The 16997-nt window shown below is 29.4% G+C and overlaps 2 protein-coding genes across 4 annotated transcripts in view; one reads left to right on the forward strand and one right to left on the reverse strand.

Moving 5' to 3' along the window:
* Positions 1-16997, forward strand: part of LOC103857091 (uncharacterized protein At2g39795, mitochondrial-like) — a 20097-nt gene continuing 3100 nt past the window's right edge. Inside the window, exons 1-3 of one of the 3 annotated variants that reach the window (XM_009134411.3) lie at positions 3-5335; positions 5402-5694; positions 12081-14837. In XM_009134411.3, the coding sequence (XP_009132659.1) occupies positions 5099-5335; positions 5402-5694; positions 12081-12240 (690 nt within the window). In that variant the 5' untranslated portion in view covers positions 3-5098 and the 3' untranslated portion in view covers positions 12241-14837. Of the gene's footprint in view, positions 5336-5401; positions 5695-10291; positions 15571-15681; positions 15865-16997 lie in introns of those variants that run through there. The other 2 variants (XM_033287232.1, XM_033287231.1) reach the window with 2 other exon arrangements.
* LOC103857090 (plastid division protein PDV1) overlaps positions 16356-16997 on the reverse strand; it is a 5877-nt gene continuing 5235 nt past the window's right edge. The window contains exon 3 of the mRNA XM_033287230.1: positions 16356-16669. The gene's annotated coding sequence lies outside the window, so the exon portion shown is untranslated. The remainder of the gene's footprint in view (positions 16670-16997) is intronic.

Below are 16997 nucleotides of genomic sequence, written 5' to 3' on the forward strand. Positions count from 1 at the left end.
AGCTCACGCGTTCAGAACTGTGGAAGTATGGGATCAAACTATAGCTGTCTAATTCATAACCGGCACTTGATGATTCGTTTGACACATGGAATGAAACTAAATCTTGTTAAAGAAAGAAAAAGTATTAATAGATGATGAAAAAATGGAAAAAATAGCTTGCATAAAATGGAAAATAAAATGAAAACAATAGCTTGCATAATGTATTTGATAGTCAATGACCAAAACTAAATCGTGTATAAGTAAGAAAAGTGTTAAATATATTATGAATATTATTTTATGCTTTACGAATTTACAGTATACCCGAATATTTAAAAATTCATTTTATGAATTGAAAATTCTAGAGTTCGATATAATATTCCACAATTATTTCAATTATGGTTGGCTAGAATAGACATATTAAATATATAATTACTTACTTTCTGTGGGCTTTGATAGTTAATATGCATATACTGTTTTGTCCAATAAAAACATTTTAACTATAAATGAAATAAAACAGATACGTGAAATTTTACTTACACATCTACTGTGTTTTTTTTTTGTTATATGTTCTACATTATAGAGATGGTCACAAATCAGATACTATTCGTACCCGAACATTTAATCCAATTCATGTTCCCTAAGAGTTGGATCAAGAGAAGCTAAGCTAAATTGATGACTTTTAACCGTTAGGATAGGCTGTCTGCGTCAAGATTTACACTGTTATTTTTTCCCTAAATGGTAACAAAAGAAGAATGATATGAAATAATATATTAACATATGTTAATAATTAATTAGAAGTGGCAAAACACTTTCTACCTGTTACATCAGCTTTTGTCGTTTCGTTATGAAACAACTTGGCTATTTCATAATTATTAGTTTGTCTTTTTTTTCCATCAATTATTAGTGTGTCCAAACCTTTTCGTTATGATTAATCAACATCAATACAATTATTTACAAAATAATTTTTTTCATTCGAATTTTCACGTTAAAAATTAAAACCGCTAAAACAGAAATAAACCCCTGGTTGCTTGCTTACCAAGCCATCCTGGCAAGCTCCTCCAGTTCGATTATTATTCTTGACTTGACTTTGTATAAAAACTAGTCACTATTAAAATAAAAAATGATCGATTATCTATCCAAAAAGATAGAGAGTCCCACATACGAGAAAATATCACAAATAGAGTTGAACCAAGTAATATTGCAAAGACATAATGATGGTAAGGTCGGGATATCCCCGTCCTAATCAATTATACCATGAATGAATTTTTATATATAACTTAAAATAAATTTATATTAATAATATCATTTTAAAAAAAATAGAATAATTCTCATATATTATGTTCTTATCTTGAATTAATATTTTTCTATTTATAAATTTAAAAATTAAAATGTAAAACAATTCATAATTAAATATATTAACAATTTATAATTAAATTAATGTTATCTTGAAATAATATTTTCTATTATAAAAATCAAAAAATAAAAAATAAAATAATTTGTAATTAAATATTAATCAAGTAAAAACATTTGTATACAAATATTTTCTAAATATTTTTAAGATGTAAGTGTTTTAAATTTCAGCACAATAATAGACCTATATATTTTAATGAAACATTTTTGGCAAATTAATGTTATCTTGAAATAATATTTTCTATTATAAAAATTTAAAAATACAGTATAAAACAATTTATAATTAAATATTAAACAAGTAAAAACATTTGTATAAAGATATTTTCTAAATATTTTTAAGATGTAAGTGTTTTAAATTTCAGCACAATAATAAATATATATATTTTGATGAAACATTTTGTCATATATAAATAATTTGATCTCTGATTTAAATTTTTTGAAAACATAAATAATAACTTATCATGAGAATTAATAAAACGTAAATAAATATTTGTAATAAAATTATATCCGCATGGGAGAAGATTTTCGTCTTCTTGAACGAGTTAAATACAGAAAGATCAAAAATGATTAAGACAGAAAAATGAGTATGTTGTGTGATTACAAGTATGACTTTGGTTATCGTGATTACTATTTGTCGTCTGACTAAACATAGTTTTTACTTGTTTTAGAACGAAAGTCACCAAATTCAAATATTACTTCCTGTTCGTGAAGTGACAAATTGACGAAAGGACATCGTGGTTTTATAATTTTTTTCTTTATCAATTACAAAATCGTAAGTAAATTTATTCTATTGTTATTCAGTTCTAATGATAAACATGTTTTTTTCAAATTTACCAACTAGGTTAATTTTTTATTTGTAAGATTTATATTATCGTATACTATTTGGTATTATGTGGGTGAAAAGGTATTTTGTTTGCCATGTCAATTTTAGGTGCCTTCTAAAAAAAAAAAAAATAGGGGGTGTTATTGCCTAGTGGAATTGGAATTTTAGACAAAAAATATATTGGGTCTTATTTAACAGGAAACCCGGAGTGACATTTCCCATAATGCGAACCGGGACCTACAAAGGTGTGCCAAGACAATATTTGCATAGTCCATATGGTATTATATATTTGTCTAATCACACATTGAAAAACATGTTCACAAAATGAAAATGAAATGGCCGCACGCAAATATAGAATGAAAAGCATGATGACATTTATAATGTTAAAGAAGAGTGTAGAGATAAAGTTATGTGGACAAAAGAAAAATTCAAAGAAAAAAAATGAGAGACAAAGCAGATGTTAAGAACAGGAGTTTTGCTACATTCACATTAAAGCTTCCTTCATAATAATACCAAGTCTGCTCTCATTACATTCTCCCCCTTTTTGTCATCTTGATACCTTATCCTCCCGCTTATCTTTGCTTTGTTCACATCACAATTCATATAAAAATAACCCAAAACAAATCACAGTAATTTTTTAGGATTAGAAGCTATGTAAATATTGTATATTTTACACTATAAACAATTCTACTAATTTCAGAATACAAGTAATAAACTAAGAATTCAATATTTGTTCCACTCGGCCATAGAAAGTTCAAATCTACTAAGAATTGTTTTCAATGTATTATTCTATTTTTATTTCAAATTGAATAATTAAAAATAGAATTAATTTTTCCTTGAATTTAGTTAAAAATAGAACGTAGAATACAAAAAAAATTGATGAATATAATTATTCTATTTTGGAGCTAGAAATGAAATAAAATTAGAGAAAATTGCTTTAGCTGTTGAGGCTAAGAAAGGAATTGATAAATGGAGTGATGGCCTAAGATGTAGCAAACTAGGGCTGGAGAGTTTTGGAATACAGATGGGCCGATAATGGCCTGTTTCATACATCAATCTTCACTATGCTCAACAAGAGAATTTGCCACTACAGAAGAGAAATAGAAGCCTAACCACACTTGAAATCAACAAATCAAACACACAAGCTAAATTACATTTTTTGTTTTTTCTTTTTGTAGAAAACCAGAACATCATATAAGAACAAACAACTATCTCTTCTCTTTTTAGTTCCATAAATTTTCATGTTTACCACTTTGTTGGTATAATTATTTATGTTTACCACTACTAAAGAGATATTTTCAAAAATACATTTTTTCACTAACGGGGAATTTTTATGTTTACTATTTTCAGGCTACCACTTTTCATATTTACCATCATTAAAGAGACATTTTTAAAAGTACATTTTCATTAAGTGGCAAAAGACTTTTATATCCTTGCTATTTATATGTATAATAAATCATTATTAAAAAAATAAAAATAAAATAAAAATAAAATAAAAAATATAATTTTTTTTTATGTTTTCGAATTATACTTTTTTAAATTCTAAATTTTTAATAAACTTTTTTTTAATTCTTTTTTTTTCAAAAACTTTTTTTTTTATTTTATTTTTCAAATTTCTTTTTGAAAATCGAAAATTATGTTTGAAACTATTTTTTCAAACTATTTTTTAAAAAAAATTATATTTTTTAAACATTTATTTATATTAGAATCTTAAATTTCACATTCCAAAAACCCTACCCCACCCCTCAACTCTAAACCCTAAGTCTGGATTAGTTAACCCTAAGAGTATAAGTGTCGTTTACCCTTCACTAAAAGTGATGGTAAAAGTGGTTAGTGTAAACATGAAAAGTGGTACTATGAATATGCTATTTGTAGCAATTTTTCACTAAAAATGAGGATACAAATAGTTAGTGTAAACATGAAAAGTAATACTATAAATGTGGTATTTTTGGCAATTTCTCTCTTAGTTTTCACTTTTTTGTCTTTAATTCCTTTGCTTTAAGCAAAATGCACTGAGTATCACGTGTAGACAAGTTCGATCCATAGTTTTTAACCACTACCATAATCACGTCCGAGTGGTCCAAACTTATTTCGGATTAAGACATCTCTCTTCTTTATGTTTTTCTGTCTTCTTTGTTCTGTAGATGATGATGTTCACTGGTGGCCAGTTACATATAATCTAAAAGAAAGGAAAGCAACTTATACAAAAAAAAGAAGCAAATGGGACAATGTTATAACAAGAAGTAGGAGATCGAACCTAAACGGGTATTCCATAAACCCTAGCTAGCTAATAGACTGCTTACCACAATGAGCACAAGAGTGTGAATATACAATGCTCACTGTATGATGATCTTTCATAGTCTAAACGAACGAAAGCTACGCAACAATCACCAAGAAGATACACAATCGATTTCAGAAATCAGCTCAAAACCCTAAGATTAACAAAGCTACTCTCGATCCCCGATCAAATCAGCATAATCTAACATAAATCAATCAAACGTCGAGTCCTTTGATGATGACGTAGTAACCCTGACGCTTCTCTTCGTCTAAGCCCTGGCTCTTCTTCTTCCTCTTCTCCGATCTATTAGCTAGCTGGTTTAACGGATTTGAGGAAGTGAGAGCGGGAAATCAAGTGAATCTCGTCGCTGAGTTTGTCGTGTAGATCCTCAACAACTGCTTTAAATCTCTTGTGAATACTATTAGTGAAATATTAGAATATTCTCTTGTATATTTTTGAATATACCTAGTATTCTGTTGTAAAGATCTCGTAGATCACGTCACTAGTCAGCCTTTATAAGGCGGAATTTTACCAACTTTCAGATACCTCCATTTATCTCCCTCTCTCTCAGAGTTCTTCGTGTTCTTCCCACAAACCCTAGAACGGCGATGTCTTTGTTTTGTCCAGTTTCAGTGGCCACTCTTCCTTTCCGTCCGGCTAGATCTCCGGCCGCGAGTCTCCAAACTGGTGCCCAGAGAGTGACTTTTGGTCGTAGCCATCAGTTCAGCCGCCTCATTTCATTCTCGAGCACTTCGGCGCTTACACCCTCCTCGAATCTGGTTAGCCTCCTCGAATCTGAGATCGAAAGCTCCGTTATTAACGAAGACGCTCCTGACAATGACGAGGTAAGTTCTATACTTCTTTATCTGCCATATTCCCTATCTCTCTCTCATGTGTTTTAAAATCTACAGTTGCCAGAATGGTTTCCTTTCCAAATGATTGATCGTCCAACTGAACGAGTTCTGCATCTGACTAGGAAGTTTGGGGATGAAACCATTCTTGTCCTAATTGACCGACCAAAGGTTCCTCAAGATGATGAAGAACTAGTATTTGGGATCCCCATGGGTGTCTATGTGTCGAAAGATGATGATGGTCTCCGTCTCAAGTTTGGAGTCAAAGCTTTCGCCGATGAGATTGTCATTGACAGTGTAGCTGTCCAACAACGCCCAGAATCTAAGTGGTCCTACCAAGGACCTGACATTGAGTATGTTTTGATTCAACGAGGCTTCTTATATATATACTAGGCAAAGAGCCCGTGCGATATCACACGGGAACTCATTTTATAAAAAATATATTATAATCTATAATTTATAATTTTATATGTCTGATAAAAAAATTAAATTATATAAATAATTAAATTTAATTTTGATGATTAAAATATGATTTACAAAGTATTCATATATATATATATATATATATATATATATATTTTATAAACATTAATGTTCCCTTTAATTTTTTATCAAAAGACATATTGCATACAATTGTGTCTTCATCCTTTTTAAGTTTTTTCATACATTTTTCACATGATAGTTATCTTCAACCACTTTTTGAACAAAATGCAATTTTTTTTGCATGATATATAATTTTTTTTCCTATTTAAGACATAATATTAAAATTATTAGTTTATAATTTTAAACAATTATAATTTATATGTTGGTAATTGTTATTTTGTATATTTATCTACCTGCTTTATTTATTGAAAATGAATATTCAGAAAATTGAATATTGTAATAAATCAATATGTTGATTTACGTTAATATGACCCGTCTCATTTATAATATTTTTTTTTAATTTTTGCGAGAGTTCTTATAAAATACCAACACTTATTATATAAACTAACACATTACTTAAATAAAACCAATATTTTTAAAGCAATCCCACTTTGAGATGAAAAGACACTTTGTTTAGATGAAAAGTTGCAACTTTGACATTATTTAGAGAAAATATACATTTTAGACATTGTGACAATTATTTTTTAAGAAATGCAATTTTTTATGATGAATCATATCCTTATTAATTATAAGCCTTTAACCAAAAAAAAAGACGTATTTTAAACATTTTAACAACTTTTTAAAAAGTAATGCAATTCTTAAAAACCAATGTTCATCTATAACTATATTCAATCATAAAAACTCATGGACATGAACTATTTATATTTTTTAAAAAAATCTATATGAATAGTCATAACTTTTCAGATTATAAGTAATTATTTTAAAATGGTACATTTACAATATATTTTAAATAGACACATCATTAAAAAAGCACCCTAATGTTTTATGAAAACCTACTTAAAACATATACAAATTACAATGAAAAGACTTGATTCTTTACCCTAAATTTTAAATAATGAAAAACACATAACCTTTGGATGTGGGGAAACGTTCTTATGACGAATAATCTAAACATTTTTTACAATTCTTTTCAATAGTTACGTATTGAAAAGACACAATTTTAATATTAATTGGGATTACTTTTAAATAATTATAAACACATCTTAAGGATTTAAATATACATTTTTATGATGAAAAGATATATTTAAACAAAATTTTATAATTTCAGTAGTTTTATGTTGAAAAGACACAACCTTACATGTTTTATATTTCACATGCATGTTTTCTGAAAACAATTATCTTTTGGCATGAGAATTTAATAAATGTATAAGCTAGCGTGAGTGGATTTACATGAATGGTTTTATTGTGAATAAATCTGTAAAAGTGAAACTCTTGTTACATTAAGGTGATTAAAATCATAGATAATCATGTTTTGTTTAAAGAAGATCAAGCGTGTACTTGAAATTGTTTTTGTACTGCATGTCTTTAATTTTTCTGGATTGACGGTTACCAACGAAAAGTTGTGAAAGTAAGCTTTCACATATTAAACTGCATGTGCATGTTGACACAAAAAATAAAAAAGTTCATGTGCATAAATAACAAGTGCAGTTTTGTTGTCACCATGTAAGTAAACGTTTCCATGCTCGAATGAATGCACTAAACCTTTTGATTTTAGTAGTTAAAAATTATAAAGGTATTAGGCGGTGATGTACTGAATTGCATTGCATGTATGGTTTTACGTAGTTTAATGTTCCATACGTATTGGAACACATTTATATATAATATTTATTAATTTAACATATTATATAAGAGTAATATGTCTTTTTTTTTAACTGCTATATAAGAATAATGTGTCAAATTTAAAATACTTCCACTACATTTTGAGGATCGTTAAAAAAAATATGCAGTTTTTAAAATGTAAAAAAACACATCTTTTTAGATAAAAAAAAAAAGATAACTTCTACAAAAATTATGATAAAAGACACATTCTTGGTGCACTAAAAAAAACACATTCTTATGACAAGGTTTAAGGTGAATGTAGTGAGAAATCTATTCATCAGAAGTAAAATTAGTAAGAAGCGAATCCTACTATATAAAATGGACTAAATTCAAGGCTTTTGGGACTATCCACCTCAGCCAAAATATTCCCATCCAAAAAAAATTAGAAATAAATATCATTTAGAAGATAATTAACTAACATACGACTTTTGATATTTCTAGAAATTTCAAATTTGTAACTGCTAATTTATTAATAGAATCATATGTCTATATTGAATTATGTTCTATTTTTAATCGTTAGACTTCAAGGGTAAATAAATTATTAATTTATAATATATATAGTTTATAACTTTATATTGTAGTTATAAATAAAGAGAAAATAACCGGGGAGGGTGAAGAAGCTCATGTAAAATTATGTAATTAAAATGGTAAAATGGTGAGTATGATGAGGTGATCTAAGAAAATTTGTTGTACAAATTATGGTGTTTTCTTCGGGACTAAATTCAAGGCTTTTGGGACTATCCACCTCAGCCAAAATATTCTCATCCAAAAAAAATTAGAAATAAATATCATTTAGAAGATAATTAACTAACATACGACTTTTGATATTTCTAGAAATTTCAAATTTGTAACTGCTAATTTATTAATAGAATCATATGTCTATATTGAATTATGTTCTATTTTTAATCGTTAGACTTCAAGGGTAAATAAATTATTAATTTATAATATATATAGTTTATAACTTTATATTGTAGTTATAAATAAAGAGAAAATAATCGGGGAGGGTGAAGAAGCTCATGTAAAATTATGTAATTAAAATGGTAAAATGGTGAGTATGATGAGGTGATCTAAGAAAATTTGTTGTACAAATTATGGTGTTTTCTTCGTCCACTATAATGATTTAAAATAAAATATATATTCACATAAATAAGTCAATATTTGTTGTTTTTTTTTTGTAAGATATTAAGATTATCATTTTCTGAAAGGTTACACTGTTGTTTTTAAACAACTTATTACAGCAAGGAAACAAAAACAACCAACAACAACTCAAGGTAAAAAAAACCTTGAGGAGGTCTTATACAAGAAAGATAAAAAGAAGTAGAGAAGAGGAGAAAGAAGAACTTCCCGGGTAAGAGAGGAGACGGTCACGCATCATACGGTCGAGAGAGGCAAGGATGACTGATGAAGGTGAGAAGACAGCTGTGAACACACGAGCATTACGCTCTTTCCACAGCAGGTAGATGGCTGACTGAAAGTAGAGCTTGATGACTGGAGTAGTATGCGCATCTGCGTTGACGCTAGGTTGATTGATCCAGGCTGCAACAGAGTGTAGATCAGCCGAAGGAGAAATCCAAACTTCAGCAGAAAAAGGCTCCCATATCAAGCGAGAGAAAGAGCACTCAAAGAAGAGATGATGGTGAGTCTCCATTTTCAGATTACAAAGGACGCACGTTCCGGAGACATTTAACCCCCAACTCCTCAAGCGATCCTTGGTTGGCAGTCTTCTCCGCAAAGCCAGCCATGATATAAACGCATTACGTGGAATATGTTCCTTGAACCAAGTAGTCTTGTGCCAATATTTATTGTTGATAGTGTTTATATTCTTTTCTGACTTTAGTATCCATATTTTTTAGTAAACTGATCCAAAGAGATTAGTTTGTGGAGATAACCAAACGAGGATTATAGTGTTTACTTTGAAAAAAGTAATAGGTTGAATGATAGATGGCGTGCGTGCTTTTTCACATGGAAATCTGCACATATATTAAAATTGTAAGATTTGAATCATAGAGAAAATATAGTGTATATGACTGAAGTTGGTCCATTCCAAAACTAAAGATGGCTAAAATTCTTCTTTGTCAAAATACATAGATGTGAATCTTATATGAATAGAGTTCTCCATTGCTTATAGCAGTGTAATAAACTCCGTGTGTAAATGAGAAAAAATGTTATATAAGTGAAAACAAAAATTATGATTTTTTTCTTGTGCCTATAGGCTCTTCGCAATTTGAAGAAGAAAGAACATATTGTGTGAAAATCTTTGGCTCGGTCAAATTTTATCCAGTTGCTTATAAAACTGTTGTTATCTGATTCATGTAATTTTTCAGTGTTGATTTAAAAGCCCAAAAACCCATCTATACTGATTTTTTGATATTTTTTTCTGTGATTTGAATTTAAAAAGAGATAAAACTTTCGATAAGTTACGTAAACTCAGAACAAGTATTTAGCTTTAGAAAGCATTTACATGTTTCAAACTTATAATATATACATATATAATGTTTAAAATTATGCATATAAAACCTGTATAAAATGTGCCTGAATATGTTTCTCTTCTTTAATGTGTTAATCGTACTATATATAACATTATTTTAAAATTTCAAAAAGTTTATGTCACATACAAAAAACCATCAATAAAAAATATAATTCTCCATCTACAACAAGAAAAATGAAAAATTATAAACATATAAATTTAAATTAAGAAAAACTAACATTGGAAAAACAAGAAGTTAATGTAAAAGAAAAAAGCCAACAAATTATATTATTAATAAAATAAATTTATAAGACACAATCCGCACGAAGTGCGGAAAAAATCTCTAGTACATATAATGTTACACTTTATATGTAAAATTATTGTTAAAAAAATGATACCCTTCGCTTGTAATTTTTGCTGAATGAAACAATTTTCAAAGTTGTAAATGATACCCAGTGTCTCTCTCTTAATATGGATGAAAATACAATTTAGAAAAGTACCTTTTAGATGTGGAGATAGAGCGACATGGATTATTAGTTTTGAATCACGATTATGTAGAGATATAAACTCAAAAATCTGGATTGGATGCTTTTACAAAATATACATATTTTCTGAAATTGAGGACATCAAACATTGAATCACGATGGCAAAGTCTTTTTGAACCAAGATTATTAGTTTTTGAATCACGATTATATTCGTTAAAAAAAAGAGAGGTGCCATTGTTATTCGAGGGAAGGAGTTGGTTCGGGAATGATAAAAGATGTTCTTTGCTTTAATAAACGAAGACGTCATTTTCTTATAGAAAACTAAATCTTGTCCGTTTGTTTGTAGAATTTAATCAAGCCTCACAATTAGATGCAATTTTTTCCTATATAAAATGATAACATCAACGGTTAACAAAAAAAAACCGGTTTGCTAATTAAGAGATACATGAATAACAAATAAAATTTTGTGTTTGATTTGTTTCTTCAAGATTTTTAATTATGATTTGGCAATACACACAATTTCACAACCCTTTATATAAAGAGTAAAAGGTTGCAATGATTAGTAAACCACACCAAAAATTGCAATGGTTCATCACCAAAGTTTACCATTATGAATAGTTACAATTGTTTATCATAGTTGTAATAGTTCATTTGTAAATACTACAAACACCAACATGTACAATATTTTCCTGATATTTAAAGTTTCGTACGTCTTAATATCAAATTGTGATTGGTTTAACAATAGCAACAATATCAGGAAAATCACGCAATAACATGAATGAATATAAACAAATTTGTATGTGTGGAAAACAAACATTTTCATCTAGTATAAAAAAGTTAAGACTAATGATTTCATTATTTCGTTTTGAATTTTTAGCTATCCAAACACGTAAAACTCTTCCTAATATTTTTTGTTTATAACGTTTCATTTGAATGTCTTTTAAAAATCTGTATCCATGTACCTGTTTAGAACTTTTTTTCCATCATTTTATTATTATTAGTAGATTAGTGAAAATTTAAATTTGAAAAATGCATGGGAGAGACTATTTATAGATTTTTTAAAATCTATTTGAATAGTCACAACCCTTCAATCTGAATAGTCGCATTCTTCTAATACTCACAACTTTTCACTTTTTAAAAAATACTTATGAATAGTCACAACTTTTAGACAATTTTTAGAAGGACACAACCTTACAACATATAATTTTTAGAAAAAACACAACCCTCTACACATCTTTTTCAAAAGATACAACCTTTCAACATAAGTGAAGTTCACAACCTTAGGAATTAATTGGAAAAGACACAACCTTAGGAATTAATTTGAAAAGACACAACCTTACAACATAGAACTTTTAGAAAAGACACAACCATTTACACTTTTTTTTCAAAAGACACAATCTTTCAACATAAATGGATTCACAACCTTTGGAATTAATTGGGATTGCTATTATTAGTAGATATATATTTATGAGATTGCATATTGTTATATGACTGAGTTTTGGGGGTTTTTGGGGTTTTTATGCAGTGACTTGGATGAGAATTTGCAGAAGGCTTTCAACAAGTTTTTGGAGATCAGAGGGATCAATCCCACCATCACTGACTTTTTGGCAGATTATTTGGCCAACAAAGACAAGAGAGAGCATCTTCGATGGCTCAAGGATGTCAAGTCTTTTGTTGACATCTGAAAACTCTCAAATAAGAGTGAAACTTCTAAGTGAGTTTTATGTTTTATGAACTTGTTATCACCATTATCAATAATTGTTGATTTTGGTCATATTATTCAGACTTTATGTAATATCCGAAGCATCAAACCATTTCATTTAGCATCATTTACGACCACCCACCGTTAATGTATCAGTTTGATTTTGCTTATTATTCATAGTTTAAGTAAGATCCGAAGCACCAAAATATATCTTGGGAGTAGGGACCGTAGGGTAGGGTAGGGTAGAGATAATACCGACTTACTATTATTATTGAACAGAACATTAGTTATGTATAAAAGTAGTGAAAATGTACTTATCTTTTTTTACTAGACTTTTTCTTATTTTCCATTTTCTTTGAACTGGATCTCTAGTTCTGAAAATGTGATTCAACTCCATAAGACAAACAAACTTCAATAAATATTGTAGAAATGCTACGTGGAATACAAAGGAATACAACAGAAACATCATACTCTCTCTGTTTTTAAAAGATGCATATTCTACACTTTTCACATATATTAAGAAAACTCATTAAATATGCATTGTTTTTTGTGAATAACATTTTTCCATAACTTTAAGCCAATAAAAATTTAATAAACACCATTAATTTTTTTGAAACTTACAATTTTTCATAAAATCATACATTGAAAAAGTAAAAAATTTATCTTTTTAAAACAAAATTTTTTTCCAGAACATACATTTTTTAGGAACGGAGGGAATAAGATCTAAGAAAAAGGAATACAAATATGCACGCACAGAATGCATAAGGTATGCCGTATGCGTCCATTGCACTTGAGTCTTCTTCAGAACCGGGTCAGAGCACACCCGCCCCAGAAACTTTATAAGGTATTTCTGCCACGGACTATGCACGTGATTTTTTTTCCAGCAAATACGATGAAATTTAGGCATTTCGTAATTCATTTCGGTTTTGTTTGAAATTTTTTTCCAGTTTTCAGATATTTAGGGTGGAGATTTATTTAAAAAAAAAACTGCAAAAGTATTTTAATTTTTTTTCTGGTTTGATTTAATTTTGTTGAAAAAAAAAGTTTGAATTAATTTTTTCAGTTTATCCCTTAGCTTTTTTCCTTTTTCTATTTCTTTTTGTCGATTCTTCGTATGCTTAAATAAGTTTTTGATTGGTGGAATGCTATTCTACAAAATACTCTGTTCAATGGTATCTGATTTACATAAAAAATATCAAATACATCATTTATTCTATTGGAAAAGATCAAATACATACATTTTTTTTTCTCTTGTGTCATTTGGAATATTATGCTGAGACTGTCGATTAAGACATAACCAATGTCGAGTTGGTCCACTGTTAGTATGAACTGTTTATAATGTTTAGGTTCCGGATAAAAATTGAGGTATACCTTTTTTCATGGAATGATATTTTTGTTTGATTGTCTGCTGCATACCCGAATAAAATGAGAAAATTGGCAATATTACATGGGTGATAGGCTACTACTACATACAAAATATGGGAGGAGAGAAACAAGCATCTTTATGATTAGGGTTGGGCATTTTACCCGTTACCCGAATTTGAATCCAAACCCAAGCCGAAATCCGAACCGAAATAGCAAAATACTTAAACGGATAATGAGTAAAAGAGATTTGATATCCGGATCCAAACGAGTAATATATATCCTAAAATAATCAAAGATATGTATAGTTAACCCTATATTTCTAATTTACGTATTTTATTTTATTCAAAATATCTATATTGATGATATACATAGCTCAAAATCATATACTATACATAGTTGCGAATAAAGTGATTTTGTATTCATTTAAAATGCATTTCAAGCGTATTATTTTATGCAAAAAAAAACATCTAAATTCTCAAAAGAACAACTAAATTAGTGTTTTTCTATTGCAAAATTTTTGTTTTCGAACCTATTAATCGTTCAACCTATTAAATTTTAAAATAAATCAATTAAACTAGCTGTAAAATTTTAAGTAAAAGAAACTTGAGTAATAGAAAAACTTTGAAAATAATTTGATTTTTTTTATTTTTGAGACTATATTTTGGAAATTTCATTTAAAAAATCGTTTATATAGTACTTGTTTATTTCATATTAAATATTACTAAAATATTTATGTATTTAGATATTTATTTGATTTTTTGCTATTTGGTTTGGTTTGAATATTTCAAATATAAAGAAATATGAATCACTCGAATATTAATATTTTTGTGGTTCCACTCAGTTTTTTTTTTGTTTCCTTTAGTTCTTCGTTTTGGTTAAAACGCCCCTACCTACCACGTATTAGTTTTTTTTTATCTTGCAAGCTAATGACACGTCCTCTTGAAGTTTGATAACTGTTTCTTTGTGTCTAATGTCGTTCAATGAGGCCCTAAGGTATCATCATCCGCGTTGGTCTCTCACCTCACCCATGCATTGATGGGTCACTGTCGCGCAAACAACCAAACTACTACCACCATCCGTGGAAATATCTTCCGTTTTTCTTATTTAAACTACAGAAAAAAGATAAAATATGCAAATAAGAGGATCGAAGTTGAGCAAAAAAAAAAGAAGAAGATCAAAGATCGAATAACTCTGAAAGATGACGTTTACCAAAAAGAAAAAAACTCTGAAAGATGACTGCATCAAAGGATTGTCGAGGAGCACTTTAGCTTCTCTCAATCTACTCCTGTTGGGCAGGTAATAGAATATATTACGTATTTGAACTAACTGTGGCCATATTAATATCTAATGATGTGCAAAGCTTCACAACTCCTGGTGGACAGGTAAAATAATATGTTACGAATTTGAAATAACTGTGACCATGTTAATATCTAATGATGTGCAAAGCTTTTATAACAGTTTGTAGAATATTCTCTTGTATATTTTTGAATACCTAGTATTTAGATCTTCTGTTGTAAAGATATATCTTGTAGATCACGTCACAACTTGTGTGTAACTACTCAGCCTTTATAAGGCATCATAAGATAATGAAATCCCTCAGGGAATTTTACCAACTTTCAAATACCTCTATTTATCTCCCTCTCTCTCAGAGTTAAAACCCTAAATCTCTGTCTTAGTGTTCTCCACCCTAGAACAGAAAATGTCTTTGTTTTGTCGAGTTTCAGTGGCCAGTACTCTTCCTTTCCGCGCGGCAAGTTCTCCGCCGGCGAGTCTCCAAACTGGTACCCAGAGAGTGACTTTTGGTGGTAGCCATCAGTGCAGCCGCCTGATTTCATTCTCGAGCATTTCGGCGGTAAGGGCTATCACCCCCTCCTCGAATCTGCTTAGCCTCCTCGAATCTGAGATCGAAAGCTCCGTTGTTGACGAAGACGCTCCTGACAATGAGGAGGTAAGTTCTATACCTTTTTCTTTAGTTATCAAAAAAAAAGTTCTATACCTTTTATCTGCCTTATTCCCTATCTCTCTCTCTCATGTGTTTTGAATATTGAATTTTGAACAGTTGCCGGAATGGTTTACTTTCCAAATTATTGATCTTCCAACTGAACGAATTGTGCGACTGATTAGGAAGTTTGATGATGAAACCATTATTGTCTATATTGACCCTTCTGCGCATCTGTTTGATGAACAACCAAAGCTTCCTCAAGATGATGAAGAACTACTAGCTGGGATTCCCATGGTTGTCGATGCACTACAAGAAAACAGGGGGATTCTGATGGCCGAAATCGTCAGAAATTCGTCGGAATAGACCGATCTTGACGAATTTCTGACGAACCAGTCCGTCGGTATAATTTCGTCGGAAAAAAAAGATTCGTCGGAATTTCGTCAGACCTTCCGACGACTTTCTGACGAATACCGAGAAACGTCATTCTGACGAACTTCCGACGATATTCCGATGCGGACACACGAGACTAGAGTTCATCGGAAAAACTATATACCGAAGGAGCACATTCCTCGGACTATACCGACGAACCGAGTCCTCGGAAAATACCGACGGACTATGGTTCGTCGGAATTTTCCGAGGAACCTTCTCCGTCGGTATTTTCCGACGACTTCGTTCGTCGGTATATTCCGACGCCCTCAATTCGTCGGAATATATCAATTTTAAATACGAATTAATTTTGCATTTTTATATATTTTTTTATATTAAAAGTTAATTAATAAATAAATAAAATCTGAAATTTAAAACTAATAATATTATAGAATTTAAATTCATACAAACCGAAATAGAAAAAAAAACATTCAGAAAGTTAAAAATTCATACAAACCGAAATAGAAAAAAAACATTCAGAAAGTTTTAAAAAGCAGAAAAAACTAAGAACTCGAAGACATCAAACGATCTAGCTTCTGCATTATCTCGGCGCTGAACTTCTTCTGGAGCGGGAATATATGCGGGAACCGAGTTTTGTTCGTGAGACGATCCCGATGCACGGGAACTGCTCACCAAACTACGTCGAAGACGGGCTGCGGGGCGGGGTACATCCTCAGACCTAAAAAAAAATTAATACATCAAAAATCTTTTCAAATCATTTCTATTTTTAATGTTTTCATTTATATATTTACAAAAGGTTTTATAAACGTTTTAAAAAAAACTATTAAACCTTTTATTATACATAGTTTATTACAGGAAACTTATAAAAAATTATAAAAATTTTAAAATTTTTTATTATACATGATTTATATATATATATATATATATATGTATACAAAATTATAAATTTTTATAAATATAGAAAAATGTTGTTAAATATTTTTAAAATTTTTAAAAAACATTTTATTATACATAGTTTATTACTGGAAACTTGAAAAACGTTTTTA

Source organism: Brassica rapa, chromosome A03 (genome assembly GCF_000309985.2).
Source record: "Brassica rapa cultivar Chiifu-401-42 chromosome A03, CAAS_Brap_v3.01, whole genome shotgun sequence".
Taxonomy (NCBI): domain Eukaryota; kingdom Viridiplantae; phylum Streptophyta; class Magnoliopsida; order Brassicales; family Brassicaceae; genus Brassica; species Brassica rapa.